Source organism: Pristiophorus japonicus, chromosome 6, assembly GCF_044704955.1.
Source record: "Pristiophorus japonicus isolate sPriJap1 chromosome 6, sPriJap1.hap1, whole genome shotgun sequence".
Classification (NCBI taxonomy): domain Eukaryota; kingdom Metazoa; phylum Chordata; class Chondrichthyes; family Pristiophoridae; genus Pristiophorus; species Pristiophorus japonicus.
In genome coordinates, this window is record NC_091982.1 from 104,548,752 (window position 1) to 104,570,020 (window position 21,269).

Genomic DNA, 21,269 nt, shown 5'->3' on the forward strand with positions numbered 1-21,269 from the left:
CTTATGTTCTTATGTTCCTATGTATTTCATTGCCTGTATGGCACTTTGGGATGTCCTGAAAGGTGCTATATAAATGCAAGTTGAACAGGCTGGGGCTATTTTCTCTAGCAGGCCAAGGGGTGACCTGATAGAGATCTTTAAGATACTGAAAAAGTTTGATAGGGCAGACGTAAAGAAGATGTTTTAATTGTGGGGGAGTCCAAAACTAGAAGTCATAAATATAAGTTAGTCACTAATAAATCCAACAGGGAATTCAGGAGAAACTACTTTACCCAGAGAGTGATTAGAATGTGGAATGTGGAATGTGTACTCCACAAGGATTGGTCGAGACAAATAGCATAGATTGATTTAAGGCGAAGCGAGATAAGTACACGAGGGAGAAAGGAATAGAATGCTCTGCTGATAGGATTAGATGAAAAAGAGATGGGAGGAGCAGTGTGTGGGGAATAAAGGCCGGCATAGAACAGATGGGCCAAATGAACTGTTTCTGTGCTGTACATGCAATGTAACTCAATTTCATTCTTTCTTTTCTTCAATGTAAATCGAACGAGATGTGTAACGGGAGGCTGATCTGACATCACCTGCTTTACATAATCACCCGGAGTTAAAATTACCACATATCAGTCAGAATTAAGTCACCGATTGGCACAGCCTGATATTTTTTAACACATAACAATTTCTTTGGCTCTGAGGTCACTCCCGTCATTGTAACAGGGGCTTGAGTGTGTCTTTCACACTCAAAACATCTGAAAAGAAGTAGAAAGGAATCAAAAGGTGACATCACAGCCAATGGGGTAAGTGATTGGCTGGTGATTGGTGAGTAGCTTTTCTTTTTCTTTTTATATCAGTAAGTAAACTGTAGCATTGTTATTACCAATTTAAGGGTATCTAAGGGTTAAGTCATGGCAGGAGAGATCGGTCATGTGATATGTTCCTCCTGTGCCATGTGGGAACTCAGGGACGCTTCCGGTGTCCCTTACGACTACATGTGTAAGAAGTGTATCCGCCTCCATCTCCTGATGGACTGCGTTGCGGAATTGGAGCTGAGGGTGGATTCACTCTGGAGCATCCACGATGCTGAGAATGACATAAGTGGCACGTGTAGTGAGTTGGTCTTACCGCATGAGAAGGATCCACAGCCAGCTAGGGAATGGAAGACCAGCAGGAAGAGTAGTACAAAGAAGGTAGTGCAGGGGTCCCCTGTGGTCATCCCCCTGCAAAACAGATACACTGTTTTGAGTGCTGTTGAGGGAGATGACTCATTAGGGGAGAGCAACAGCAGCCAAGTTCATGGCACCATGGCTGGCTCTGTTGTACAGGAGGGCATAAAAAAGAGTGGGAGAGCGATAGTGATAGGGGATTCAATCATAAGGGGAATAGATAGGCGTTTCTGCGGCCGCAATCGAGAGTCCAGGATGGTATGTTGCCTCCCTGGTGCAAGGGTCAAGGATGTCTCCGAGCGAGTGCAGGACATTCTGAAAAGGGAGGGAGAACAGCCAGTTGTCGTGGTACCAATGACATAGGTAAAAAAAGGGATAAGGTCCTACGAGACGAATTTAAGGAGCTAGGAGTTAAATTAAAAAGTAGGACCTCAAAAGTAGTAATCTCGGGATTGCTACCAGTGCCACGTGCTAGTCAGAGTGGGAATCGCAGGATAGCACAGATGAATACGTGGCTTGAGCAGTGGTGCAGCAGGGAGGGATTCAAATTCGTGGGGCATTGGAACAGGTTCTGGGGGAGGTGGGACCAGTACAAACCGGACGGTCTGCACTTGGGTACGAACGGAACCAATGTCCGAGGGGGAGTGTTTGCTCGTGCTGTTGGTGAGGAGTTAAACTAATATGGCAGGGGGATGGGAACCAATACAGGGAGACAGAGGGAAACAAAAAGGAGACAAAAACAAAAGACAGAAAAGAGATGAGTAAAAGTGGAGGGCAGAGAAACCAAAGGCAAGAAACAAAAAGGACCACTGAATATAAAAGGGCTGCAGAGGGGTAAAAACTAAAAATCATGGTTAAAAACTAGGATGAAAACACACTACCTAAATGCACGCAGCATTAGAAATAAAGTAAATGAGTTGACGGCACAAATTATTACAAATGGGTATGATTTGGTGGCCATTACAGAGACATGGTTGCAAGGTGGCCAGGACTGGGAATTAAACATACAGGGGTATCTGACGATTCGGAAAGATAGGCAGGAAGGGAAGGGAGGTGGGGTAGCTCTGTTAATAAGGGATGATATCAGGGCAGTTGTGAGGGATGATATTGGCTCCAATGAACAAAATGTTGAATCATTGTGGGTGGAGATTAGAGATAGTAAGGGGAAAAAGTGACTGGTCAGCGTAGTTTATAGGCCCCCAAATAATAACTTCATGGTGGGGCGGGCAATAATCAAGGGAATAATGGAGGCATGTGAAAAAGGAACGGCAGTAGTTATGGGGGATTTTAACCTACATATCGATTGGTCAAATCAAATCGCAGGGGGTAGCCTGGAGGAGGAATTCATAGAATGCATACGGGATTGTTTCTTAGAACAGTATGTAACAGAGCCTACAAGGGAGCAAGCCATTTTGGATCTGGTCCTGTGTAACGAGACAGGAAAAATAAACGATCTCCTCGTAAAAGATCCTCTCGGAATGAGTGATCACAATATGGTTGAATTTGTAATACAGATTGAGGATGAGGAAGTTGTGTCAGAAACGAGAGTACTATGCTTAAACAAAGGGGACTACAGTGGGATGAGGACAGAGTTGGCTAAAGTAGACTGGAAACAAGGACTAAACGGTGGCACAATTGAGGAACAGTGGAGGACTTTTAAGGAGCTTTCATAATGCGCAACAAAAATATATTCCAGTGAAAAAGAAGGGCGGCAAGAGAAGAGATAACCAGCCGTGGATAACCAAGGAAATAAAGGAAAGTATCCAATCAAAGACCAATGCGTATAAGGTGGCCAAGGTTAGTGGGAAGCAAGAGGATTGGGAAAATTTTAAGCAACAGCAAAGAATGACTAAAAAAGCAATAAAGAAAGGGAAGATAGATTACGAAGGTAAACTTGCGCAAAACATAAAAACAGATAGTAAAAGCTTTTACAGATATATAAAACGGAAAAGAGTGACTAAAGTCAATGTTGGTCCCTTAGAAGATGAAAGGGGGGATTTAATAATGGGAAATGTGGAGATGGCTGAGACCTTAAACAATTATTTTGCTTCCGTCTTCACAGTGGAAGACACAAAAACCATGCCAAAAATTGCTGGTCATAGGAATGTGGGAAGGGAGGACCTTGAGATGATCACTTTCACTCGGGAGGTAGTGCTGGACAGACTAATGGGATTGAAGGTAGACAAGTCCCCTGGTCCTGATGAAATGCACCCCAGGGTATTAAAAGAGATGGCGGAAGTTATAGCAGATGCATTTGTTATAATCTACCAAAATTCTCTGGACTCTGGGGAGGTACCAACGGATTGGAGAGCAGCTAATGTAACGCCTCTGTTTAAAAAAGGGGGCAGGCAAAAGGCAGGTAACTATAGGCCGGTTAGTTTAACATCTGTAGTGGGGAAAATGCTTGAAACTATCATTAAGGAAGAAATAGCGGGACATCTGGATAGGAATAGTGCAATCAAGCAGACGCAGCATGGATTCATGAAAGGGAAATCATGTTTAACTAACTTACTGGAATTATTTGAGGATATAACGAGCATGGTGGATAGAGGTGTACCGATGGATGTGGTGTATTTGGATTTCCAAAAGGCATTCGATAAGGTGCCACACAAAAGGTTACTGCAGATGATAAAGGTACGCGGAGTCAGAGGAAATGTATTAGCATGGATAGAGAATTGGCTGGCGAACAGAAAGCAGAGAATCGGGATAAATGGGTCCTTTTCCGGTTGGAAATCAGTGGTTAGTGGTGTGCCACAGGGATCAGTACTGGGACCATAACTGTTTACAATATACATAGATGACCTAGAGGAGGGGACAGAGTGTAGTGCAACAAAATTTGCAGATGACACTAAGATTAGTGGGAAAGCAGGTTGTGTAGAGGACTCAGAGAGGCTACAAGGAGATTTGGATAGGTTAAGCGAATGGGCTAAGGTTTGGCAGATGGAATACAATGTCGTAAAGTGTGAGGTCATCCACCTTGGGAAAAAAAACAGTAAAAGGGAATATTATTTGAATGGGGAGAAATTACAACATGCTGTGGTGCAGAGGGACCTGGGGGTCCTTGTGCATGAATCCCAAAAAGTTAGTTTGCAGGTGCAGCAGGTAATCAGGAAGGCAAATGGAATGTTGGCCTTCATTGCGAAAAGGATGGAGTACAAAAGCAGGGAGGTGTTGCTGCAACTGTATAAGGTATTGGTAAGGCCGCACCTGGAGTACTGCATGCAGTTTTGGTCACCTTACTTAAGGAAGGATATACTAGCTTTGGAAGGGGTACAGAGACGATTCACTGGGCTGATTCGAGAAATGAGAGGGTTAACTTCTGATGATAGATTGAGTAGACTGGGTCTTTACTCCTTGGAGTTCAGAAGGCTGAGGGGTGATCTTATAGAAACATTTAAAATCATGAAAGGGATAGACAAGATAGAGGCAGAGAGATTGTTTCCATTGGTGGGGGAGACTAGAACTAGGGGGCACAGCCTCAAAATACGGAGGAGCCAATTTAAAACCGAGTTGAGAAAGAATTTCTTCTCCCAGAGGGTTGTGAATCTGTGGAATTCTCTGCCCAAGGAAGCAGTTGAGGCTGGCTCATTGAATGTTTTCAAGTCAAAGATAGATAGATTTTTAAGCAATAAGGGAATTAAGGGTTACGGGAAGAGGGCGGGTAAGTGGAGCTGAGTCCACGACCAGATCAGCCATGATCTTATTGAATGGCGGAGCAGGCTCGAGGGGCTAGATGGCCTACTCCTGTTCCTAATTCTTATGTTCTTATGCTCTTATGAAAGTGTTACTTGCATTTGTCACTTTCATCAATCACCTTGCTGTGGATGTAATACAGATAATGATAGGACTGTCATGTTTCATTTACTGTCCTACCGATTGAGTGACCGCTTACTTTGATCCTGGAGAATCACACGCATTCCTCCAATAACTGAATTTCTCAGGAAAAGAAATGCTGCACAATCAAACATTCAATAATAAAATGCTTCATTACAAAATAATTAGTGCTCTGTTTGGCTTTTTGTTGTTACATTCAGTGAACTGAAGTTTGGCAACATACAATTATTGCTCTTTAATTGGTTGATTCAATATAAGGACATTAGATTATATATACCACTAATCACAGGTTATTATAATACGCAAATTCTCATGAATGCAGCATTTTGGTAGGACGGTCTACAATTTCTACAAGGAAGGAGAAAGAACAAACTTTATATAGTGTTAAACTATATTACAAATAAACTACATCTAGTTATCAAATGGCGATACGATGACCTCAGTTCTGTTGAGCTTGCCATGATACAAGTCCCTAGCTTGTCCTAATGTCACCACTTTCCATAATATAAGAATTAGGAGCAGGAGTAGACAATTCGGCCCCTTGAGCTTGCTCCGCCATTCAATAACAACATAGCTGATCTTCTACCTCAACTCCACTTTCCTGCACTGTGCCCATATCCCTTGATTCCCTTAATATCCAAAAATCTATGGATCTCTGTCTTGAATATACTCAAAGACTGAGGAGCCGAACTTGGTGGACTTATGGTCTGCTGCCACCAAGGTTTCTGGGCAATTTCCCCTCCGATCGAGTTTGGTGGAGGCCTCCTGCCGGTGGGGAGGGAAGGCCACTGGGGACCACCCGCTGACGTCCACTGGCGTGCAATGTGTGTAAGTGTCCTCCGCCCGCCGAGCTGCCAGTTTGGTCCGGGCGGGAGTCCGCTGCAACAGGGGAAAGGAATGCCGTGTGGAGGCAGGTCTAGCCTCAACGATAAGTATGAAGACCTGCAAAAAAAGGTTAGTATACTTTTTTCCCTTATTTTTTTCCAGCGATTCAGGGGGAAGGGGTCCCCTGAAGATTTTCCAGTGTTTTAAAAATGTATTTGTAAATTTTAAATTTTATCTGTTCCCCCCCCCCACCACCCCCCCCGGCCCTCCCTTGGCCAGACTCAATCCTCAGCGGCACTTTGCCGAGGATTGCATTTGCCACCGAGAGTGGGAGCTCCAGCCCGCTGCCGCTCAGATTCAGGGCGTAAGTCCTTTATTTTCTGCCGGGCGGTCTTTCCAGGACTTTTTCATGAAACTTCCACCCAAAGTACCGTCAGGATCTCAGCGGTCCTTTGGGCGGCACTTGGGTGGAACTTAGCTTCCACCAAGTTTGAGGCCTTAGCCTCCACAACCCTCTGGGGTAGAGAATTCCAAAGATTCACCACCATCTGAGTGAAGAAGTTTCTCCTCATCTCAGCCCTAAATGGTCATCCCCTTACTCTGAGACTGTACCCCTGGTTCTAGACTCCTCAGCCAGAGGAAACATCCTCCCTGCATTTACCCTGTCAAGCCCTGTAAGAATTTTGTATGTTTCAATTAGATCACTACTTATTCTTCGAAACTCTAGAGAATATAGACCTAGTCTACTCAATCTCTTCTCATAGGACAACGCCCCCCATCCCAGGAATCAGTCTGGTGAACCTTTGTTGCACTCCCTCTATGGCAAGTATATCCTTCCTTAGGTAAGGAGACCAAAACTGTACACAATACTCCAGGTGTGGTCTCAGCACGGCCCGATATAATTGCAATAAAACATCTTTACCCTTATACTCAAATTCTCAGTAATAAAGGCAATATACCATTTGCTTTCTTAATTGCTTGCTGTACCTGCATGTTAACTTTCAGTGATTTATGTACATGGACACCCAGGTCTTTCTGAACACCAACATTTCCCAATCTCTTACCAGTTAAAAAATACTCTGCTTTTCTATTGTTCCTATCAAAGTGGATAACTTCACATTTCTCCACATTATATTCCATTTGTCATGTTCTTGCCCATTCACTTAGCCTGTGTATATACGGCTAGAATTTACACTCCATCGGCGCCCGGTTTCTTGGCGGTGGTATTGGTCGTTTTGGGTGAGAACCGGGTGGGGGAAAAATTATCTACCTGACGCACACCGGCGGTTTTGAAATACCGTTGGGGAGCGGACCGCCGGCATGCAATGTCCACAGATCACCCTGGTGCGATCTTTGGCTGACCGGGGACCCATAGGTAAGTGTCATGTATCTCACACTACTGTATATAACTGTATCTTACCATGCTATACATGACTGTAACTAGATATGACTTATAACCACAAGCATACTTTATCACCAGGGGTGCACTTGCAGGAGACACTGCATACCTGTTCCACACAGGTATATAAAGGCAGGTCTCAGGCAAGTGTGGCACTCGAGAGCTGTGAAATAAAGGTGCAGGTCCAGAGTGACCTTGACTTCAGCATGTGCCTCGTGTAAGTCTGTACTGCAGGGTCAGGACTTTACAGTAAGTATAAAAAAATTTTTTTTAAATGCCCACGAGGATCAGCGGAGCTGGGTGGTAAGTAAGTAGGTCTGCAAGAAAAAGGTAAGTGATTGGTTTTTTACTAGTTATTTTCAAAATCTGTTGGGATGATTTAATTAAAAAATGTCTTGCGAATGTTTTGGGGATTTTTTAGTTAGGTTTTTTGAAAAGTTATTTTTATTCTCGGTGTAAATTTTTATAGATTTTTACATTTTTTGCCCATTTTCTTTAGGTATTGTTCAATCTAGGCAAAATTTCACTTTTCCACCCAGATTGGGGGTGCAAGGCCCATATTTTTCACTGGGTGGATTTTAAAATTTTTTGGGGGGAAGTTTTCGCCGGCGATTATCTTCCCAGCCTTAGCGGTTTTTTGGGGCGGCAATTTGGCGCTGGCAAGCTTTGGGGAAATTCTAGCCCTATATCCCCTTGAAGCCTCTTTGCATTCTCCTCACAACTTACACTTCCATCTAGTTTTGTATCTCAGCAAACTTGGATATATTACATTTGGTCTCCTCATCCAAATCATTGATATAGATTGTGAATAGCTAGGGCCCAAGCATTGATCCTTGCGGCATCCCACTAATTACAGCCCGCCAACCTGAAAATGACCCGTTTATTCCTACTCTTTGTTTTCTGTCCATTAACCAATCCTCAATCTTTTCTAGTATATTACCCACAATCCCATGAGCCCTAATTTTGTTCAATAACCTCTTGTGTGGCACCTTATTAAATGCCTTCTGAAAATACAAGTACACCACTTCCACTGGTTCCTCCTTATCTATTCTGCTCGTTACAACCCCAAAAAATGAACAGATTTGTCAAACATGATTTCCCTTTCATAAATCCGTGTTGACTCTGCCCAATCCTATTATTATTTTCTAAGTGCCCTGTTACAATGCCCTTATGAATAGATTCCAGCATTGATGTCAGGCTAACTGGTCTTTAGTTCTGCAATCAGCAGGAACCGTTCTAGAATCTATGGAATTTTGGAAGATGAACCAAAGCATCCATTATCTCTATAGCCACCTCTTTCATAACTCTAGGATGTCGGCCATCAGGTCCATGGGATTTGTCAGCTTTCAGTCCCATTAATTTCTCCAGTACTATTTTTTTCGTAATACTAATTTCTTTCATGTGGTATGGTATGTGAAGATTGTGTTCATCTGGTACCCAAGTGCAGCCAATTTGAACTTTCAAAAGCTACTCTGTTTCTGCCTTCTGTGGTAATATAGAAACATAGAAAATAGGTGCAGGAATAGGCCAGTCGGCCCTTCGAGCCTGCACCACCATTCAATAAGATCATGGCTGATCATTCCCTCAGTACCCCTTTCCTGCTTTCTCTCCATACCCCTTGATCCCCTTAGCTGTAAGGGCCATATCTAACTCCCTCTAGAATATATCCAATGAACTGGCATCAACAACTTTCTGCGGCAGGGAATTCCACAGGTTAACAACTCTCTGAGTGAAGAAGTTTCTCCTCATCTCAGTCCTAAATGGCCTATCCCTTATCCTAAGACTGGGTCCCCTGGTTCTGGACTTCCACAACATTGGGAACAATATACCCGCATCTAACCTGTCTCGTCCCGTCAGAATCTTGTATGTTTCTATGAGATCCCCTTTCATCCTTCTAAACTCCAATGTATAAAGGCCCAGTTGATCCAGTCTCTCCTCATATGTCAGTCCAGCCATCCCGGGAATCAGTCTGGTGAACCTTCGCTGCACTCCCTCAATAGCAAGAACGTCCTTCCTCAGATTAGGAGACTAAAACTGAACACAATATTCCAGGTGAGGCCTCACCAAAGCCCTGTACAACTGCAGTAAGACCTCCCTGCTCCTACACTCAAATCCCCTAGCTATGAAGGCCAACATACCATTTGCCTTCTTTACCGTCTGCTGTATCTATATGCCAACTTTCAATGACTGATGAACCATGACACCCAGATCTCGTTGCACCTCCCCTTTTCCTACTCTGCCACCATTCAGATAATATTCTGTCTTTGTGTTTTTGCCCCCAAAGTAGATAACCTCACATTTATCCACATTATACTGCATCTGCCATGCATTTTCCCACTCACCTAACCTGTCTAAGTCACCCTGCAGCCTCTTAGCATCTCCCTCACAGCTCACACCACCACCCAGTTTAATGTCATCTGCAAACTTGGAGATATTGCACTCAATTCCTTCATCCAAATCATTGATGTATATTGTAAAGAACTGGGGTCCCAGCACTGAGCCCTGCGGCACTCCACTAGTCACTGCCTGCCATTCTGAAAAGGACCCGTTTATCCCGACTCTCTGCTTCCTGTCTGCCAACCAGTTATCGATCCACATCAGTATATTACCCCCAATACCATGTGCTTCGATTTTGCATGCTAATCTCTTGTGTGGGACCTTGTCAAAAGTCTTTTGAAAGTCCAAATACACCACATCCACTGGTTCTCCCTTGTCCACTGTGCTATTTACATCCTCAAAAAATTTCAGAAGATTTGTCAAGCATGATTTCCCCTTCATAAATCCATGCTAACTTGGATCCTGTCACTGCTTTCCAAATGTGCTGCTATTTCATCCTTAATAATTGATTCCAACATTTTCCCCACCACTGATGTCAGGCTAACTGGTCTGTAATTACCCGCTTTCTCTCTCCCTCCCTTTTTAAAAAGTGGTGTTACATTAGCTATCCTCCAGTCCATAGTAACTGATCCCGAGTCACTAGACTGTTGGAAAATGATCACCAATGCATCCACTATTTCTAGGGCCACTTCCTTAAGTACTCTGGGATTCAGACTATCAGGCCCCGGGGATTTATCGGCTTTCAATCCCATCAATTTCCCGAACACAATTTCCCGCCTAATAAGGATATCCTTCAGTTCCTCCTTCTCACTAGACCCTCGTTCCCCTAGTACTTCCGGAAAGTTATTTGTGTCTTCCTTCGTGACGACAGAACCAAAGTATTTGTTTAACTGGTCTGCCATTTCTTTGTTCCCCATTATAAATTCACCTGAATCCGACTGCAAGGGACCTACGTTTGTCTTCACTAATCTTTTTCTCTTCACAATATCTATAGAAGCTTTTGCAGTCAGTTTTTATGTTCCTGGCAAGCTTCTTCTAGTACTCTATTTTCCCCCTCCTAATTAAACCCTTTGTCCTCCTCTGCTGAATTCTAAACTTCTCCCAGTCCTCAGGTTTGCTGCTTTTTCTGGCCAATTTGTATGCCTCTTCCTTGGATTTAACACTAACCTTAATTTCCCTTGTTAGCCATGGTTGAGCCACCTTCCCCATTTTATTTTTACTCCAGACAGGGATGTACAATTGCTGAAGTTCATCCATGTGATCTTGAAATGTTTGCCATTGCCTATCCACCGTCAACCCTTTAAGTATCATTTGCAGTATATTCAACCAATTCACACCTCAAACCATCGAAATTACCTTTGCTTAACACATTCAAAAAAATGCATTAATTTAAAATAAATTGTTAACTTACCTAGTGAATCTCATATTGAATTTTACATATATATACTTATTAAAAGGCCACATGGAGTGGAATGGGCCACACAAGTTGGAATGCTTTCCCTACATCTTTCTGGAACAGTGTACCATGTTTATACAATGATACAAAGCAAGCTTTCATACAGACAAATTGATTAATAAAAAACAGCATCTCGAGGCACAGACAGCCACAATGAATCGGTGGCTTCATGCTTAAAAAAAGATAGAATTGGCCCAGTATTTCTTACTCACATCTCGTTGCCAAACTCATTTAATAGTGCTGTCTGATCACTCACATCTCCATCAAGACCCTCCTACATGATATCATTGGTACTGAAACAGCAAGAATGGAAATGTATTTTGAGGCCACGACTCTGAGGCGTGATTTTTTTGATACCTTACATTAGTGGAAAGGTATCTGGACTTGCTGCAAAAACATTAATACTCTGTTAGCTTCTCGAGTGAGATCAAGGAAAGTCTATTTTTGCTCCTTCGATAAAGAAGAGTTTTGAAGGAAATCATATGATACCCGGGCTAGCCCCAAATTCTTAAAGCCAAAGAGATTAAATTATGAGGACAGGTTGACTAGGCTTGTATTCCCTTGCATATAGAAGATTAAGGGGTGTTCTAATTGAGGTATTTAAGATGATTAAAGAATTGATAGGGTAGATAGAGAAAACTATTTTCTTTGGTTGGGAAGTCGAGGTCAAGGGGACATAACTTTAACTTTAGAAATAGGCCGTTCAGGGGTGATGTCAGGAAGCACTTCTTCAAACAAATGCTAGTGGAAATCTGGAACTCTCTCCCCCAAAATGCTGTTGAGTCTAGGTCAATTGAAAATTTCAAAACTGAGATTGATTGATTTTTGTTAGGCAAGAGTATTAAGGGTTATGGAACCATAGCTGGTAAATGGAGTTAAGATGCTGATTAGCCATTGTTGAATTGAATGGCAGAACTGGCTCAAGGGGCTGAAGGGCCTAATCCTGTTCCTATTTTCCTAAATAAAGTGCTTCTGAAAATAACACTGTCTTTTTTGTTTTCTCATCTGACTCGAGCATGAAACACTAACTGCACAGTGCTCTGTTAATGTTTGTGATGTGATTTATTCTGTTTCATTGAAAGTGAAGCATAATTTTGAAGACCCTATTAAATTGTAAGAAACATGTTAAAATGATACCATAAAAAAAAAGAGTAAAGACATACAAAGTAGAAGAACGATGCCTGGTGTTGCAGTGAATGAACACTGGTATAAAGATCAGGTTCACAGTTGGGACAATCATATCACAGTACGGCTCAGAACAGCCTCTTCCCAACCCATAAACAAAGAGAAATGAACCATCAGAGAAATATATCCCGTGAATTGCTAGTGTGTGCCTCAAACAACAAAGTGGTAAACAGATAGAGTGGTGTGATGTCTCAGAGCCCCTGACCAGTGGACCACGGGTATGCATTCTCAGTTTCTGACACAGTGAGATACAAATTTCAGCTTCACCACAATAGCTAGTACCAACCAGAGACCAGACTTATCAGGGATCAATCCCATCAGTGTTTGCTGTTCCTTTTACTGATGTTCCATTAAATGACCTTTCTACAAACTAGCAAAAACTTAGAAGCTTCAGCAATCAGCAGAGGTTGCAATTCGAGTGGCCTTGTTCTGGAACATAGCCATTTGGGATAAATGTCTTTTGGAGGTGATTTGGCTTCACTTCGTTGTAGACGCTACAAATCTAATCCTGATCCTGAAGACCATAATATGAACTTCATTACCCCTGTAGCACTGGATAATATGACTATGTTCTCAATTGGCGACCAACAGCCTCCTGGAAACATGACTAGCTCACCTACACTTCCCCAACTGAACCCTTATAAAAAATGGATCCATGTGTCTCTAGATCACTTAAGGATCAACAGTTATCTTTCTAGTTCATCAGGAATCAGATGCCTTGCAACAGACTACCAGTTATTTAAAAAAACAGCCTCGTTGCAGGCAGCAGTTGCTCAATGGCCACAATCGGAAACTTCCACTGCACATGTAACATTCCTGTGCACACACGCCCGCAATGGAACAATATGTCCCTGTGGCCCTGCACTGGCAATGGTTCAATACTGAAACATTCAGAAAGACTCTGACTCTCTGCGAGCTTTAGGCAAGGGGACAGCCAAATGTAGATATTCCTGAATTGAGTAAACTCTGGTCCCTTAGGTTCACAATCTCGACCCCTCATAGCAGTTCCACAGCAATCCATGGAAGAAATTATCCAATATTTAGAATCCATTTGCTGAATGGTACCAATGCTTAACCTCATAATGAGCCACTCAAAATCAGATTTGAAGAATTTACTTAATCTATGAACAAGATTAAAATAATTTAATAAAGTTGTTATTAACTCATATCCAGCACCCCTGCAATGCAATGGAGCTTTCTAAAGTGTTGCCCAAAAAGCAGCAAAAATAAATGTACAGAATTCTGAAAAAGGTAATCTTTTAGCTGTATTTTTATCACTAAGTCAATTATTTGTAAGCAATAATAAGCTGTTGGAAGCACAGAAGTTGCAATAAACAGATAACATGTTATTCCAGTGATTTACGCCGTCAGAAATGATGTGCAGAGAATAGTTTTTAGAAGCCTTACCTTTCTCATTGATGTGCCGCCTTGTCTGTCAATGCCAGCACTTGCATACCTGTGTAAAGACAGATAACAGTGTCCTTGTAGAGCATTATATTCAGGTGAGCACAGAGCTGTTCCATTGTACTTTCAATTGAAGGAATGCAGTGTTAATTGAATTGTATATGATGTTTTCAGTGCTTTGATGTATTATCGACTATTTCAAGTTTATTTCTTGAAAATGATTCATGTTGTAAGCTCATGTTACTTCCCCCCCCCCCCCCACCCAAAGAATAAGGCAGTTGTGATTTGATCGTGGTGTGACAAGTAGTTAAACTACCCAAATAAATAATTTTTAAAAATGTGGTCAAACATATTCGTCCTTTAGTAGGTCCGTAATGAAAAATTAGTAGGAATGCAAAAATTTGCCAATCTGTTCGGTCATCAACTTGGCAACTGTTAATATGTTAAGAACCAGTAGGGTTTCCGAATAAAAGCCCTTTCACTTAGTAGGATGTGATCGATCCAGTCCTGAGCAAGGTTCTTAAGACCTGAAACACTGACTGACTGACTTCTGTTTCTCTGCAGACCGTGCCTGACCTGCTAAGTGTTCCCAGCTGTTTCTGTTTATGATTTGTGATCTAATCAGGAATGTTTGTTCCCACTGTTAATTTCAAGCCAGGATTTTGCACATTCGGGATTAATGTCCTTCAAAGCTGCAGCCCCTCACGATTTCACGGCAAATACAAACCAGTTGGTATCAAATTCTGGCACCCAGAGAGCAAAACTAATAACTTAAACCTATTCCTTTCAGAAATGTTTGTGAGCAATCTCATCAACAAATTCAAATGATACAGAGCTGTGATATGACAGTCTCCTGTATCAGCCTGTAAGATTAATATAATAAAAGCTGACCATCCCTCACTATTCACCATAACACTTCCGAAAATGAAAATAGAAAAGAGGAACCTCAGAAGAGGTAGGAAATCACAATGTTTCTGTTACAATATCACAATATTATAAAGAGCAAGTATTTGTCATAAGGTGGAAATACCATGACAAAAATTATTTTGAGCTTTGATTCATGTCCCTGTTTACACTGCAGTGCAATGCGCTCTGGAGGCATGGTTTCCTGGTCCGAGTCTCCACACAGCTGAGTTTTGTACCTCGGCCATGTCAGCTCATTCTATCTGTGCTGGCTCGTTGAAAGAGCTCTCCAATTAGTTCCATTGCCCTGCTCTTTCCCCATAGCTCTGCAAATATTTCCTTTTCAAATATGTATCCAATTCCCTTTTGAAAGTTACTATTGAATCTGCTTTTGTTGTGTTCATACTCTATTTGTTTGTTACAGGATACTAGACAGGTATTAGGACCCTGCAGGAGCTATTCACACACTGCTGTAAACATTCTGGTTCATGCTGGTATTGGAACAGCATTTTGGTAGTTGCTATAAAGGACACAGTTAATTATCTTACTCCTGTTTCAGTTAGTCAGTTATTTAAGTACACAACAGCTTCCACCACCCTTTCAGGCAATGCAGTCCATAACAACACACTGCATTAAAAATGTCTCCTCATCTCCCCCTGTTTCTTCGCCAATTATCTTAAATCTGTATCCTCTGGTTACTGACCCTTCTGCCAGTGGAAACAGTTTCTCGCGATCTACTCTATCAAACCCATTCATAATTTTGAACACCTCAATGAAATCTTTCCTCAAGCTTCTCTAGTCTCGCCACATAACTGAAGTCCCTCATTCCGGTACCATTCCAGTAAATCACCTCTACATCCTCTCCAAGGCTTTGACATTCTTCCTAAAGTGTGGTGCCCAGAATTGGACCACAGTACTCCAGCTTAGGCCTAACCAGTGATTTCTAAAAGTTCACCATATCTTTCATGCTTTTGTATTCCTATTTAAAGCCCAGGATCATGTTTACTTTTTTAACAGCATTATCAACTTGCCCTGCTACCTTCAAAGATGGATGGATGCAGCTGTAGTTTAATTCCTGAGAACAACCTGCAGAATAAAGTGCAGAGTGACAGATGTAGAATAAAATCTTTTATTGGAGTGCTATGTATTACCTCAGTGGCGTGTATTACCCCAGAAATTATGTTGTACAGTACCACCTTACAAACACTCAACACGATTGTCTAAAATTCCTCCCTCTGGTATTTTAGCAGAGGCGCGAATCTTGGTTAATATAAGTGGCTTAAAAGCCCCACTAAAGCAGCAGAGAGAGAAAAATGTAAGATGAAAATTAAAAACAAAAAATGCTGATGTCCGAAATCTGGAAAAAAACAGAAAATGCTGGAAGCGCTCGACAGGTCAGCCAAGTCGACATTTCAGGATAGATGTGTGCATGAGGAAAAAAATCCATAAATGAAAGAAGCCTGGCCTTACATGAGAAGACGTACTGAAATGGGTGATAATGCGATAAATATAATTCACTCATAGATCAATGCTCTGTGACACAAAACGTAGCAACAGATGCATTAGGCTGCAGCAGGGACACTGCAAGATGGTTGGCTCTCCGTCAAGGTTGCCTCAGCAGTTTGATAAGATCCCACAGTTCCTAAACCCATTACAAAAGCACAACAACCAAATCAATATCCAATTTCATGTAGAATTCTACTGGTTGTAAAGAAAAGATGTTGATTAAAATATAGACACAAAATAGGTGAAATTCAGAGCTATGGAACTGTTTCAGGTCATTATTATTTACTGCAGATTTTGCCTAATCACAGCCAAATATTTTCTGCTTGACATCACAATGTGATAAACTTTCTCCTATTCCAATTTCCCTTTAGGCTGGTCTTGGAAATGTGTTTTGCTGAAATTTGTTTCCTTTAGATTCTATTATTATATATTTCTCTGAGTCTGTAAAATATAAAGGGGAGATTTCTTTTGAACTTGTGGGGAAACTGGTTTGAAACTCAAGTCAGATGCAATTGCGCCTGAATTTAAAACCCTTGAAATCATATCTGCTGTAGGTATAGAGTCACGCTAAAGCCACAAGAAGAATGTATAGACATACAAGGGCTACACTTAGGAAGGGTAAGACCTCACTCATCAAGGGCAAGTGTCAGCACTGCCCCTGATTGTCCGTCCATAATGGATGGAAAATGGTGGGGGATGTACTCATTGTTTGCTGATACCCGCTCTGAGCAAGCGGGTCTCTGCGGCAGGTGTTTGCATTGCACATTCAGCCCTCTCATCAGTGTCACTACTCCATGCCCTTAGACCCATACGGAGGAAAGGCTCTGGGAATAAGTGGAAATTCCATCTGAAGGTGTAATTTCATGAAGCTGCCTATCGATTTACAAAAAATAAAGTATGTGTAATGATGGCAGTATCCCTATCATAATGCAAGCATTTCCAGTCTAATTTATTTTTGTGGGTATAATGAGGCTCTCCATAGTGACATGGCTGAGGTACAGAACTCAGCTGTGTGGAGACTCTGACCAGGATACCATGTCTCCAGAGCGCATTGCACTGCAGTGTAAACAGGGACACTGCTTTAAAATGAGTGAATCAAATTCCATTTTTAATCTGGGATTTTTGCCAGTGTTTTGGGAACACATTCCGCCAATTAGTCTGTTTATAATTAGGCCCACTGGATCAAAGTGATTGAATAAATCAAGTTTTCATTATATTGGATTATGAGATTTTCACCATATATGCGATGAATCACAAATTAATATTCCACTGCAGATGGAGAGGTTAAACGAATCTCTTTAAAATATTTAAATTAAGTCGTGGAATTCACCTGAAGATTGTATTTGTTTAAAACTTTGGATTTTGATTTTTGGAACCATTGATCTAAATTATATCCACAGTGTTCCTTATCGATAACTTGCCAATTTTATATTCACACTGAACAAGGGGCCAAGACACCAATCTTGATTGGGCCCTTGCAGTGCCACCCCACCCCATCTAGATTCAGTCCAGGATTTTGCCCCCGCTCCCCAAAGTGCCTGGCATTGCTGTCACAGAATCACCCAGCACAGTCAATTAGTTCCACTCCTCCTGTTCTTTCCCCAGAGCCCCACAAATGTTTCCTTTTAAAGTATATATCCAATTTCTTTTCAAAAGTTACTCTTGAATCTGCATCCCAGATCTTAATAACTCGCTTCATTAAAAAAATTCTCTTCATCTCCACCTCAGGTTTTGTTGCCAATTATCTTAAATCTGTGTGCTCTCGTTACCGACCCTCCTGCCAATAGAAACAATTTCTCCATATTTACTCTATCCAAAGACATCTTAATTTTGAACACCTCAATTAAATCTCCTATTAATCTTCTCAGCAGTCTGGATAATAACAGGGGTGGGTTACATTAGCGGGGGGTGCAGGTTTGGACGGGACTCCGGGTTTCCCCGCATGCTGTGGAGTTTTAACTCCAAAGCGCGCATCTTTTATACTTGACAGGTTCCCTGCCCGGAGGTCAGCCTGATTGACAGGCTTGGCTTCCAGTTGGTTCGGGGAGGACTCCAGAGCAGGCCACAAGAGCAGGTAGGTCTGATTCTGATTCTGACCTGGTGAGGGATGATGGGTAGTCCAATTCTGGGGTGGATCTGATCCCTGACCTGGGGGGCGGACCATTGGAGGCCGGGGGAAAGCACTCCTGCTCCACCTGGCGCACAAGCAGTGCTGTAAAAGCACTTACCTTCTTCCCGAAGCTGTCCTCAAGGGGCTTATTTTTAACCTCAATAAGATATTTAAATTGCCAACCCGCCTCTTGGGAGCGGGTTGGCTGCTCGCCCCTTGTCCTGCCTCCGTTAAACCCGGAAGTGGGTGGGTTGGGGTCGGGTTTCAGATTAAAATTTTTTAAACATCTGACCCGATCCCAACCGACCCATTCTTGGGTGTTAAAATTAAGCCCAGCTTCTCTAGTCTCTCCACGTAACTGAAGTCCATCATCCTTGAAACCATTCGAGTAAATCTGCTCTGCACCCTCTCTGTCAGAAACAAAATGGGTGAAGGGAGTTGGTGTAAGGACTTGGAGAGAGGTGGATTCCGAAGCAGTAACAGCTGAGATATTTCACAATATCAGGCTATATAAATCAGGGCTAAATGTTACATTTTACTTTGAAAGTTGCCAAATGTGTTCAATTGCACGTGGGATTCGCAGGTCTGTAAGTACAAAATGACATGTCTTACAGCAGGTGGAGAGAAAAGAGACTTCATTGGCCAGTCTAAAGATAAGACTCATTAGTTTTGGAAACCACCTTGCTTGCCACTGAAAGTGGATGAAACTTTTGGTAAAACTAACATTATAAGTCATGTGGTCTGGCAAATTCTGATTGGTGGACTAGACAGAGCAATGGTGGCTTCTGTTTTCAGGTAAAGGCTTGTGGGAGGGTACTGGGATAAAAGGTTTCAAACCCTTCCTGTCCTCTTGAGTCTTTTGCTTCAAGGGATCCCATTCAAGGTTTTCTTTTTGCAGTCCAAGGGTCAGGTCTGGAGATGGGCTACAGACTATTGACGGCTGCAATTTTCAGCTTAGCTAACAGTGCACAAATATGAATTTGATATATGCTTATGGATGTAGGAGTGCATTAATTTACCTGTTTAGTGTAATTATCTGGATGTAAAACCATCAAATCACATTTTACTCTGAAGAAGCAACTCGAGAATGGGAGTTGTGTTGTTAAGAGAGGGACCGACAACACAACTATGAATTGTGCTCTGTCGCAAGTGAAATAGCCATTTTTCTTCCTTGAATAGAGACATAGAAACATAGAAAATAGGTGCAGGAGTAGGCCATTTGGCCCTTCAAGCCTGCACCACCATTCAATAAGATCATGGCTGATCATTCCCTCAGTACTCCTTTCCTGCTTTCTCTCTATACCCTTTGATCCCTTTAGCCGTAAGGGCCATATCTAACTCCCTCTTGAATATATCCAATGAACTGGCATCAACAACTCTGCGGCACGGAATTCCACAGGTTAACAACTCTCTGAGTGAAGAAGTTTCTCCTCATCTCAGTCCTAAATGGCCTCCCCCTTATCCTAAGACTGTGTCCCCTGGTTCTGGACTTCCACAACATCGGGAACATTCTACCTGCATCTAACCTGTCCAGTCCCGTCAGAATCTTATATGTTTCTATGAGATCCCTTCTCATCCTTCAAAACTCCAGTGTATATAGGCCCAGTTGATCCAGTCTCTCCTCATCTGTCAGTAAGCCATCCCGGGAATCAGTCTGGTGAACCTTCCCTGCACTCCCTCAATAGCAAGAACGTCTTTCCTCAGATTAGGAGACCAAAACTGAACACAATATTCCAGGTGAGGCCTCACCAAAGCCCTGTACAACTGCAGTAAGACCTCCCCGCTTCTATACTCAAATCCCCTAGCTATGAAGGCCAACATACCATTTGCCTTCTTCACCGCCTGCTGTACCTGTATGCCAACTTTCAATGACTGATGAACCATGACACCCAGGTCTCGTTGCACCTCCCCTTTTCCTAATCTGCCGCCATTCAGATAATATTCTGTCTTCGTGTTTTTGCCCCCAAAGTGGATAACCTCACATTTATCCACATTATACTGCATCTGCCATGCATTTGCCCACTCACCTAACCTGTCGAAGTCACCCTGCAGCCTCTTAGCGTTCCCCTCACAGCTCACTCCACCACCCAATTTAGTGTCATCTGCAAATTTGGAGATATTACACTCAATTCCTTCATCCAAATCATTGATGTATATTGTAAAGAGCTGGGGTCCCAGCACTGAGCCCTGTGGCACCCACTAGTCACTGCCTGCCATTCTGAAAAGGATCCGTTTATCCCGACTCTCTGCTTCCTGTCTGGAAGTGCTTTCATTTCTCACAACCTTGTCCAGCATTACACCTGGATGTAGTAATGAAGGGGGGAAGGATATGAAGATGTGCCATGTGATTGAAAAGAAGACCCAGACATAAGGGCTAAATTTATGATTTGGCCAACACACAAATATTGCCAAATTGGGCTTAAATTCTATGTTTTGATTGGCCAACATCACTAAGAGATCACTAAATAAATAACTAGCTGCACTATACTGAAGTCACCCTTGGAACATTGCCATGTTAGGAAAGAAAATCCCAGGATTATTTAACAAAGCATTTAGACATCTTAACCTGTTATTATGTATGACAAGCAATTCAGTTGTATTTATCCGCTAAGTTAACCCATGCATCTTAAACCCTGCAAGTATTACTTCTCACCTTTGAAATATATAAAATAACTTAAGGAGGACATGGAGAAACTGGTGAAATGGGCAGACACATAGCAGATTAAATTTAATGCAGAGAAGTAGGAAGAATGAGAGAGGCAATATATACTAAATGATTCAATTTTAAAGGGGGAACAGAAACAGAGACCCGGGGATGTATGTACACACATCTTTGAAGATAGCAGGACAAGTTTAGAGAACTGTTAAAGAAAACATATCGGATCCTTGGCTTTATGAATAGAAGAATAGAGTATAAAAGCAAGGAAGTTATGGTAAACTTCTATAAAACCATGGTTAGTCCTCAGCTGGAGCATTGTGTTCAATTCTGGGCACTAAATTTTAGGACTGTTGTTAAGGCCTTAAAGAGGGTGCTGAAGAGATTTACTAGATTAGTATCAGGGATGAGAGACTTCAATTATGCGGAGAGACTGGAGAGGTTGGGGTTATTCTCCTTCGAACAGAGAAGGTTAATGTCAGCCGTGGCTCAGT

The 21,269-nt window shown here is 42.2% G+C and overlaps 1 protein-coding gene across 1 annotated transcript in view; it reads right to left on the reverse strand.

The window, feature by feature from the left end:
- Window positions 1-21,269, reverse strand: part of LOC139265749 (connector enhancer of kinase suppressor of ras 2) — a 1,063,014-nt gene that overhangs the window by 112,760 nt on the left and 928,985 nt on the right. Inside the window, exon 14 of the mRNA XM_070883099.1 lies at window positions 13,604-13,652. Coding sequence (XP_070739200.1) covers window positions 13,604-13,652 — 49 coding nt within the window. The remainder of the gene's footprint in view (window positions 1-13,603; window positions 13,653-21,269) is intronic.